This window comes from Cyclopterus lumpus, chromosome 20 (genome assembly GCF_009769545.1).
Source record: "Cyclopterus lumpus isolate fCycLum1 chromosome 20, fCycLum1.pri, whole genome shotgun sequence".
NCBI lineage: Eukaryota > Metazoa > Chordata > Actinopteri > Perciformes > Cyclopteridae > Cyclopterus > Cyclopterus lumpus.
In genome coordinates, this window is record NC_046985.1 from 132,392 (window position 1) to 142,500 (window position 10,109).

Sequence of the window (10,109 nt, forward strand, 5' to 3'; positions counted from 1 at the left end):
TAATGTAACATGTAAAGTGTCTTTGAGTATCTTGAAAAGCGCTATATAAATTAAATGGATTATTATTATTTTTATTATTATTATTATTGATACACTCTGGTCAAAATAAATAATACAAAATAAATAATAAAATAATGTATCCTCTCCTTCAAAATAAAAGTCATGCTTCTGAATGTCATTCATCACATTTGATGTGTTCGCAGGGTTCAACAGGAAGCAATCAGCAGAGACCTACAGCTGCGGCTGGAAACGCTGGTCTGTACACACACACGCACACGCACACGCACACGCACACACACACACACACACACACGCACGCACAGAAGTAAACTTGTGATTGACTGCTTTGTATCTTTGTGTGTGTTGCCACCAGCTGTCAGAATGGACTACATCCAACATGGCGGCGCTTCTGCTGCCAGGTCTCAGTGTTGCAGCTTCTGCAAGGTGCTGTTGGGAAACGGAGTCCGAATTGTCAAGGAGCTCAAGCAGGTAGGACGCAGTAGAGAATTGTATCACACCGAGTGAAATGACAAAGATGGCAGACAGGAAGTCAGTGTGTGTGTGTGTGTGTGTGTGTGTTTCACAGGAGGGTCAATCCAGATCCAGCTTGCTGTTCTGCAGTCAAAACTGCTCTGCTCTCTATACATCTGACCTGCAGAGCAGAAAAGCTGATAAGCAGGTGAGACATCTGATTATTGGTTATTGATCGGGAGCAGCTGTGTGCATCATAGTGACTCCATGAAGTGACGTACCATCTAGAACTGGGGTGTCAAACTCATTTCCACCGTGGGCCCCATCAGCATCATGGCTGCCCTCAACACTGTATAGATGTAGAAATATATATACTGTATATAATGTATAAATGTAACTATTCCCAAACACATTGTTAAATAACTGTCTTTGCATTTGATTATTGGTTATTCAAGTGTAAACATATTGTACATTCATTTATATAAATGTATATAAGCAAATTTATCTTATTATAATATACATCCATTTAATTTAGGGTTAAGAAACCCACATTTCATGTCATTTAGCTGACGCTTTTATCCAAAGCGACTTACAATAAGTGCATTAAACCATGAGTCCAAACTCAGAACAACAAGAATCAAGCAAGTACAATTTCTTCAATAACATTAAACTACAAAGTGCTATCAGTAAGAGACATTTAAGTGCTGCTAAAGTGTTAAACTACAAAGTGCTATCAGTAAGAGACATTTAAGTGCTACTAAAGTGCTAAACAACAAAGTGCTATCAGTAAGAGACATTTAAGTGTTACTAAAGTGCTAAACAACAAAGTGCTATCAGTAAGAGACATTTAAGTGTTACTAAAGTGTTAAACTACAAAGTGCTATCAGTAAGAGACATTTAAGTGCTACTAAAGTGCTAAACAACAAAGTGCTATCAGTAAGAGACATTTAAGTGTTACTAAAGTGCTAAACAACAAAGTGCTATCAGTAAGAGACATTTAAGTGCTACTACGGCTCTACCTTCCCTATTCAAGGTGTCGTCACTAAGATGTGTTTTTAGTCTGTAGAGACTTCCTGTCCTGATGTCAATGGGGAGATCGTTCCACCAATGAGGAGCCAGAACAGCAAACAGTCTGACTTTGTTGAGTGTTTAGCTCGAAGTGGAGGAGCTACAAGCTGATTGGCTGAAGCCGAGCGAAGTGAACGGGCTGGGGTGTGAGGTTAGACCATGTCCTGGGTGTGAGGTTAGACCATGTCCTGGGTGTGAGGTTAGACCATGTCCTGGGTGTGAGGTTAGACCATGTCCTGGTGTGAGGTTAGACCATGTCCTGGGTGTGAGGTTAGACCATGTCCTGGTGTGAGGTTAGACCATGTCCTGGTGTGAGGTTAGACCATGTCCTGGGTGTGAGGTTAGACCATGTCCTGGGTGTGAGGTTAGACCATGTCCTGGTGTGAGGTTAGACCATGTCCTGGGTGTGAGGTTAGACCATGTCCTGGTGTGAGGTTAGACCATGTCCTGGTGTGAGGTTAGACCATGTCCTGGGTGTGAGGTTAGACCATGTCCTGGGTGTGAGGTTAGACCATGTCCTGGTGTGAGGTTAGACCATGTCCTGGGTGTGAGGTTAGACCATGTCCTGGTGTGAGGTTAGACCATGTCCTGGTGTGAGGTTAGACCATGGATGCGATCACTATGTGAATGACACAACGGCAAAACATTGTTGTGCTGCAGTGTCGTTAGCCAATCAGCGTTGAGATGCTCCGCCTGACATCACTGACATCATCCCATTGTTGAATCATAATCTATGGAGGATACGTTGATCATCCAGACGCAGTTCCTGGAGAGGCTGTGTGCAGCTACGGATAATATATATAATATATCATAAATATTATATTATATAATATAATTTAATATATCATATTAATATGATATATATACAAATAGTCCGGCGAATATAGTCACACCAAAAGCAACGCGAAAATTTGCTTTGCTTTTGGTGTGAACGCAACATTAAGGATAGACGGCACACCGCTGCATAAAAAATGACCTTCAAAATAAAAGCACAGGATACTTTCCTTACGTTCTTTGCCCGCCACATACAATGACGTGGAGGGCTTAGAGCTTGACACCTGAGATCTAGAGGAAGTGACACACCTCACTGTTAGTTTGACCACATGATCTCCTCCTGTCCGCAGGCTGCTGTCCCCGTCACGCTGTCCGGCTCTGAGCGTCCCCCTCCCAGCAGAGTGCAGCATCAGTACACCAGCAACATGTCCTCCATAGCCGTCCACTCCCTCCTCCATACTCCCTCCTCCCCTCCCCCAACCTCCTCCCCACCACTCTCCTTCCCACCCGCCTCCGCCATCACCATGGAGACCAGGCCCCGCATGGACGGCCTCAAGGCGGGTTGTGTGACTGACTTGATAATCAAAGGTCGTAGCTGATCATCTGGTTGATTGATTAGATGATTGATCGACTCTGTACTTGCTTTACAGGTAAAGGTGAAGCTAAAGCCCCGCCCCCGGGCAGTTCCAGGTGGAGAAGACTCACTGTTGTCTCGCCACGGGAAGAGGATGAAGAGTAACCGCTGGAGACGCTGGAGTTTTAGCATCACACTGAGCAGGTTAGCCTGTTAGCATCACACTCAGTGGGTTAGCCTGTTAGCATCACACTCAGTGGGTTAGCCTGTTAGCATTTTTCTCTTTTTTCCCAGGGGTAGTTGCATCTCTAACGAGGCGGTTGCCATGCCAACGGAGGAGGAAGTAGACGTGCTATTGGATAAACTCGGGGCGTGTCTTCGTCCCGATCCATTGCCCAAAGACCAACGCAGGTGCTGCTTCTGTAACCAGCAGGGTGACGGGCAGACAGACGGACCAGCCAGACTGCTGAACCTGGACCTGGACCTGTGGGTGAGTCTGGACCCACAGGAACCAGCAGAGTCTCTGATGAGGATCTGGATCGGTACAGGTCTAACTTTCTCTCTGGATCTCAGGTCCACCTGAACTGTGCTCTGTGGTCCAGTGAGGTGTATGAGACTCAGGCCGGAGCTCTCATCAACGTGGAACTGGCTCTGAGACGAAGTCTGTCTCTGCGCTGCGCTCACTGCCAGAAGACCGGCGCCACGAGCGGCTGCAACCGCCTCCGATGCACCAACACCTACCACTTCACCTGTGCACTGCAGGCCCACTGCACCTTCTTCAAGGTACACACTGAAACACACACTGGGGTGTATATATACACAGTAACACACTGTGTGTGTATGTATACACAGTAACACTGTGTGTGTGTTCCTGGATTCCTCCAGGACAAGACAATGCTGTGTCAGCTCCATAAGCCAAGAACGGTTCCTCTGGGTGGGGACCGGTCTTCCAGCGCCTCCCCCTCCTCCACCCCGGGGCCGACCTCTGACCCCGTGCCGGCGGCCTGTGACCCGTACGACTGCGAGCTGCGGTGCTTTGCTGTTTTCCGGCGGGTGTTTGTGCAGCGGGACGAGGCGCGTCAGATCGCTGCCGTGGTGCAGCGCAGCGAGCGGCAGCACACCTTCCGGGTCGGTAGTCTGCTGTTCCACGCCATTGGCAGGCTCCTCCCAAAACAGATGAAGGCCTTCCACAACCAGGCCGCCATCTTCCCCATCGGTTACCATACCAACCGCATCTACTGGAGCATGCGGCACAGCAACAGGTAAGCCTCCGTCTCCCATGATGCTTTGCTTCTACACAGGGTCCTCTGTAGTCTGTATTCTGACAGTGATTGATGATGTCTCTAAAATGTCAGAAAGTAGTTAAAATATTCAGCAGAGAAAAGCGGAAACTCTGAAAAACATTTTTTAATGAAACAAATAATCTATTGCTTTTCCTGAGTGAAGTTTGCATGATGACATCATCACTGTGCTCCTGCAGGCGCTGTAAGTATGTGTGCTGCGTTGAGGAAGACCAGGGGCAGCCGCTGTTTAAGGTGAAGGTGGTGGAGAAGGGATACGATGACCTCATACTGACCGGACCAACACCGAAAGGTAAACATTGCCTGTAGGAAGTCGTCCTCTCTCTCCTGATCATATAAGACATAAGACCCGCCCACTTTCAGCAGACAGCCAATGAAGTGTGTGTTTCACTGTCTCTTTGTGTGTGTGTGTGTGTGTGTGTGTGTGTTTTCAGTTGTGTGGGACCAGATACTGGAACCAGTATCACAGATGAGATCCTCCAGTGGGACTCTGAAGCTTTTCCCAGTTTACCTGAAAGGAGAAGATCTGTTTGGATTGACGACGTCTGCAGTGACCAGGATCATCGAGTCTGTATGTCTCTCACACACACACACAAACACACACACACACTCAGGTCAGTATGATGATTAACGTGTGTGTGTGTATGTAGTTGCCAGGTGTGGAGACCTGTGAGCGTTACACTTTTCGTTATGGAAGGAACCCTCTCATGGAGTGGCCTCTGGCCTTCAACCCCTCTGGCTCGGCCCGTTCTGAACCCAAAGCCTCCCAGACCAAGAGGTAACACCTGTACCGATACACACCTGTACCGATACACACCTGTACCGATGGACACACCTGTACCGATGGACACACCTGTACCGATACACACCTGTACCGATACACACCTGTACCGATGGACACACCTGTACCGATGGACACACCTGTACCGATACACGCGTACCGACAATAGACACGCATGTACCGATAGATACACACATGTACCGATAGATACACACATGTACCGATAGATACACACATGTACCGATAGATACACGCATGTACCGATAGATACACGCATGTACCGATAGACACGCATGTACCGATAGACACACATGTGCCGATAGATACACACATGTACCGATAGACACGCATGTACCGATAGACACGCATGTACCGATAGACACGCATGTACCGATAGATACACACATGTACCGATAGATACACACATGTACCGATAGACACGCATGTACCGATAGACACGCATGTACCGATAGACACGCATGTACCGATAGATACACATGTGCCGATAGATACACACATGTACCGATAGACACGCATGTACCGATAGATACACACATGTACCGATAGATACACACATGTACCGATAGACACACATGTACCGATAGACACGCATGTACTGATAGATACACGCATGTACCGATAGATACACACATGTACCGATAGATACACACATGTACCGATAGATACACACATGTACCGATAGACACGCATGTACTGATAGATACACGCATGTACCGATAGATACACACATGTACCGATAGACACGCATGTACTGATAGATACACGCATGTACCGATAGATACACACATGTACCGATAGATACACACATGTACCGATAGATACACACATGTACCGATAGACACGCATGTACTGATAGATACACGCATGTACCGATAGATACACACATGTACCGATAGATACACACATGTACCGATAGATACACACATGTACCGATAGACACGCATGTACCGATAGACACGCATGTACCGATAGACACGCATGTACCGATAGACACGCATGTACCGATAGACACGCATGTACCGATAGATACACATGTACCGATAGATACACACATGTACCGATAGACACGCATGTACCGATAGACACACATGTACCGATAGATACACACATGTACCGATAGACACGCATGTACCGATAGACACACATGTACCGATAGACACGCATGTACCGATAGATACACACATGTACCGATAGACACGCATGTACCGATAGACACGCATGTACCGATAGACACACATGTACCGATAGACACACATGTACCGATAGACACACATGTACCGATAGACACACACATGTACCGATAGATACACATGTACCGATAGATACACATGTACCGATAGACACACATGTACCGATAGACACACATGTACCGATAGATACACACATGTACCGATAGATACACACATGTACCGATAGATACACACATGTACCGATAGATACACATGTACCGATAGACACACATGTACCGATAGATACACCCATGTACCGATAGACACACATGTACCGATAGATACACACATGTACCGATAGATACACCCATGTACCGATAGACACACACATGTACCGATAGATACACACATGTACCGATAGACACACATGTACCGATAGACACACATGTACCGATAGATACACCCATGTACCGATAGACACACATGTACCGATAGATACACCCATGTACCGATAGACACGCATGTACCGATAGACACGCATGTACTGATAGATACACACATGTACCGATAGACACCCATGTACCGATAGATACACATGTACCGATAGACACACACATGTACCGATAGATACACCCATGTACCGATAGACACGCATGTACCGATAGACACGCATGTACTGATAGATACACCCATGTACCGATAGATACACACATGTACCGATAGACACGCATGTACCGATAGACACGCATGTACTGATAGATACACACATGTACCGATAGACACGCATGTACCGATAGACACCCATGTACCGATAGATACACATGTACCGATAGACACACACATGTACCGATAGATACACCCATGTACCGATAGACACACATGTACCGATAGACACACATGTACCGATAGACACACACACATGTACCGATAGACACACATGTACCGATAGACACACATGTACCGAAGATAGACACACATGTACCGAAGATAGACACACATGTACCGAAGATAGACACACATGTACCGATAGACACACACATGTACCGATAGACACACATGTACCGATAGACACACATGTACCGATAGACACACACATGTACCGATAGACACACATGTACCGATAGACACGCATGTACCGATAGACACACATGTACCGATAGACACACATGTACCGATAGACACACACATGTACCGAAGATAGACACACATGTACCGATAGACACACACATGTACCGATAGACACACACATGTACCGAAGATAGACACACATGTACCGATAGACACACACATGTACCGATAGACACACACATGTACCGATAGACACGCATGTACCAATAGACACACATGTACCGATGGATACACATGTACCAATAGATACACACATGTACCGATAGACACACATGTACCGATAGACACACACATGTACCGATAGACACACACATGTACCGATAGACACACATGTACCGATAGACACACATGTACAGAAGATAGACACACATGTACCGATAGACACACACATGTACCGATAGACACACACATGTACCGATAGACACACATGTACCGATAGACACACACATGTACCGATAGACACACATGTACCGAAGATAGACACGCATGTACCGATAGACACACACATGTACCGATAGACACACATGTACCGATGGACACACATGTACCGATAGACACACACATGTACCGAAGATAGACACGCATGTACCGATAGACACACATGTACCGAAGATAGACACGCATGTACCGATAGACACACACATGTACCGATAGACACACATGTACCGATGGACACACATGTACCGATAGACACACATGTACCGAAGATAGACACGCATGTACCGATAGACACACACATGTACCGATAGACACACACATGTACCGATAGACACACATGTACCGATGGACACACATGTACCGATAGATACACACATGTACCGATAGACACGCATGTACCGATAGACACGCATGTACCGATGGATACACATGTACCGATACATACACATGTACCGATAGACACACATGTACCGACAGATACACACCTGTACAGGTACACACACATGTACCGAAGATAGACACACACTTGTACCGACGATAGACACACCTGTACCAATACACACCTATACTAGTGACAGGTGAGTGACAGAGCTTCCTAACTGTGTGTCTCCGGGTCAGACCTAACCTGTTGACCAGCATCGCTCCCAGGTGTCAGGGCTCCGTGGGCTCCATCGTGGGCCTCGTGCCTGGCGTCATCTCTCTGTCTCCGGGGGAGTCGGTGGCGGCAGCTCACCAGGGACGCCACTCCAAGTCGGCTCAGTACCGTCGCATGAAGGCGGATTGGAAGACCAATGTCTACCTGGCCCGCTCTCGCATCCAGGTGAGACCCCTAGACCAGAGACTGAACACGTGACTGCTGACAGCAGGGAAGGTCACTAGTGTGTGTGTGTGTGTGTGTGTGTGTGTGTGTGTGTGTGTGTAGGGGCTGGGTCTCTATGCTGCCAGAGACATCGAGAAATGCACCATGGTCATCGAGTACATTGGCACCATAATCAGGAGTGAAGTAGCCAATCGCAAGGAGAGGCTGTACGAGTCACAGGTAAAACACAAAGATCACATTAAAGTTTCTCTAGAATTATCAGATATCAATTATGTTTATTTTGTATAGCCCAAAATCACAAATTACTTTACAATCTATACACATACGACCTTTGACCTCGGATCAGGAAACAGTAAAAAGGTAAGAACCCTTAGGGGGACCAACAGAGGAGGATCCCTCTCCCTGGATGGACAGAAGCACTAGATGTCATGTGACCAGATAATAATAATAATGCATTTAATTTATATAGCGCTTTTCATAATACTCAAAGACACTTAACAATAGATGTCATGTGACCAGATGAACAATAGATGTCATGTGACCAGATGAACACTAGATGTCATGTGACCAGATGAACACTAGATGTCATGTGACCAGATGAACAATAGATGTCATGTGACCAGATGAACAATAGATGTCATGTGACCAGATGAACAGCTGCTGGGCTCATCAGTTCATTTTCTGTCCTTTATATTGAAATGTATATTTATTCATTTGTTCTCTTTTTACTTATAAAACCCACTTTACACTTGATGTATGACCTTTGAGCTCCCAGTTCAAAACCGTGTGTGTGTGTGTGTGTGTGTGTGTGTGTAGAACCGTGGTGTGTACATGTTCCGGATTGACAACGACTTTGTGATCGACGCCACCATCACTGGAGGACCAGCCAGGTGAGACCAGTTCAAACTGGTTTTGAATCTCCTTTGTTCTCTGGAAATCCATCTGCTTGTCTTTCATGTGAAGATCAATGCAGCCATTGATTTTTATATTGGCCAGTCACACATTCATTCAGACAGATTGACCAGAGACGGTGTCTCCTCACGCACACATCCATTTGTGTGTGATAATAAAAAGTCTTTAATAATGTTCCATCTTTAATTTTATTAATTAAACTTAAACCAGCATCACAAACTTTCAGTGTTCTTTGTCAGCTGTGGTTTGTTTATCATCTTGTAAAGGACCCGCCCTCTGTCTGTGATTGACAGATACATCAACCACTCGTGTTCTCCTAACTGCATCACAGAGGTGGTCACTGTGGAGAAAGAGAACAAGATCATCATCAGTTCCTGTAGACGCATCCAGAGAGGAGAAGAGGTACGGCCTGTCACTATGAAGGAATAATCAATATCAATGGTTAGGAATGATCCATATCAATGGTGAGGAATAATCAATATCAATGGTGAGGAATGATCAATATGAATAATCCATATCAATGGTGAGGAATGATCCATATCAATGGTGAGGAATGATCCATATCAATGGTGAGGAATAATCCATATCAATGGTGAGGAATGATCAATATGAATAATCAATATCAATGGTGAGGAATGATCCATATCAATGG

At 45.8% G+C, this 10,109-nt stretch overlaps 1 protein-coding gene across 11 annotated transcripts in view; it reads left to right on the top strand.

Moving 5' to 3' along the window:
- Nucleotides 1-10,109, top strand: part of LOC117749363 (histone-lysine N-methyltransferase 2C-like) — an 83,420-nt gene that overhangs the window by 68,312 nt on the left and 4,999 nt on the right. For 9 of the 11 annotated variants that reach the window (XM_034559793.1, XM_034559796.1, XM_034559794.1 and 6 more), the window contains 15 exons: nt 204-255; nt 374-489; nt 587-679; nt 2,664-2,870; nt 2,964-3,091; nt 3,182-3,377; nt 3,461-3,670; nt 3,773-4,149; nt 4,368-4,480; nt 4,623-4,759; nt 4,839-4,966; nt 8,344-8,545; nt 8,648-8,764; nt 9,362-9,435; nt 9,724-9,859. In XM_034559793.1, coding sequence (XP_034415684.1) covers nt 204-255; nt 374-489; nt 587-679; nt 2,664-2,870; nt 2,964-3,091; nt 3,182-3,377; nt 3,461-3,670; nt 3,773-4,149; nt 4,368-4,480; nt 4,623-4,759; nt 4,839-4,966; nt 8,344-8,545; nt 8,648-8,764; nt 9,362-9,435; nt 9,724-9,859 — 2,286 coding nt within the window. The remainder of the gene's footprint in view (nt 1-203; nt 256-373; nt 490-586; nt 680-2,663; nt 2,871-2,963; nt 3,092-3,181; nt 3,378-3,460; nt 3,671-3,772; nt 4,150-4,367; nt 4,481-4,622; nt 4,760-4,838; nt 4,967-8,343; nt 8,546-8,647; nt 8,765-9,361; nt 9,436-9,723; nt 9,860-10,109) is intronic. The other 2 variants (XM_034559798.1, XM_034559804.1) reach the window with 1 other exon arrangement.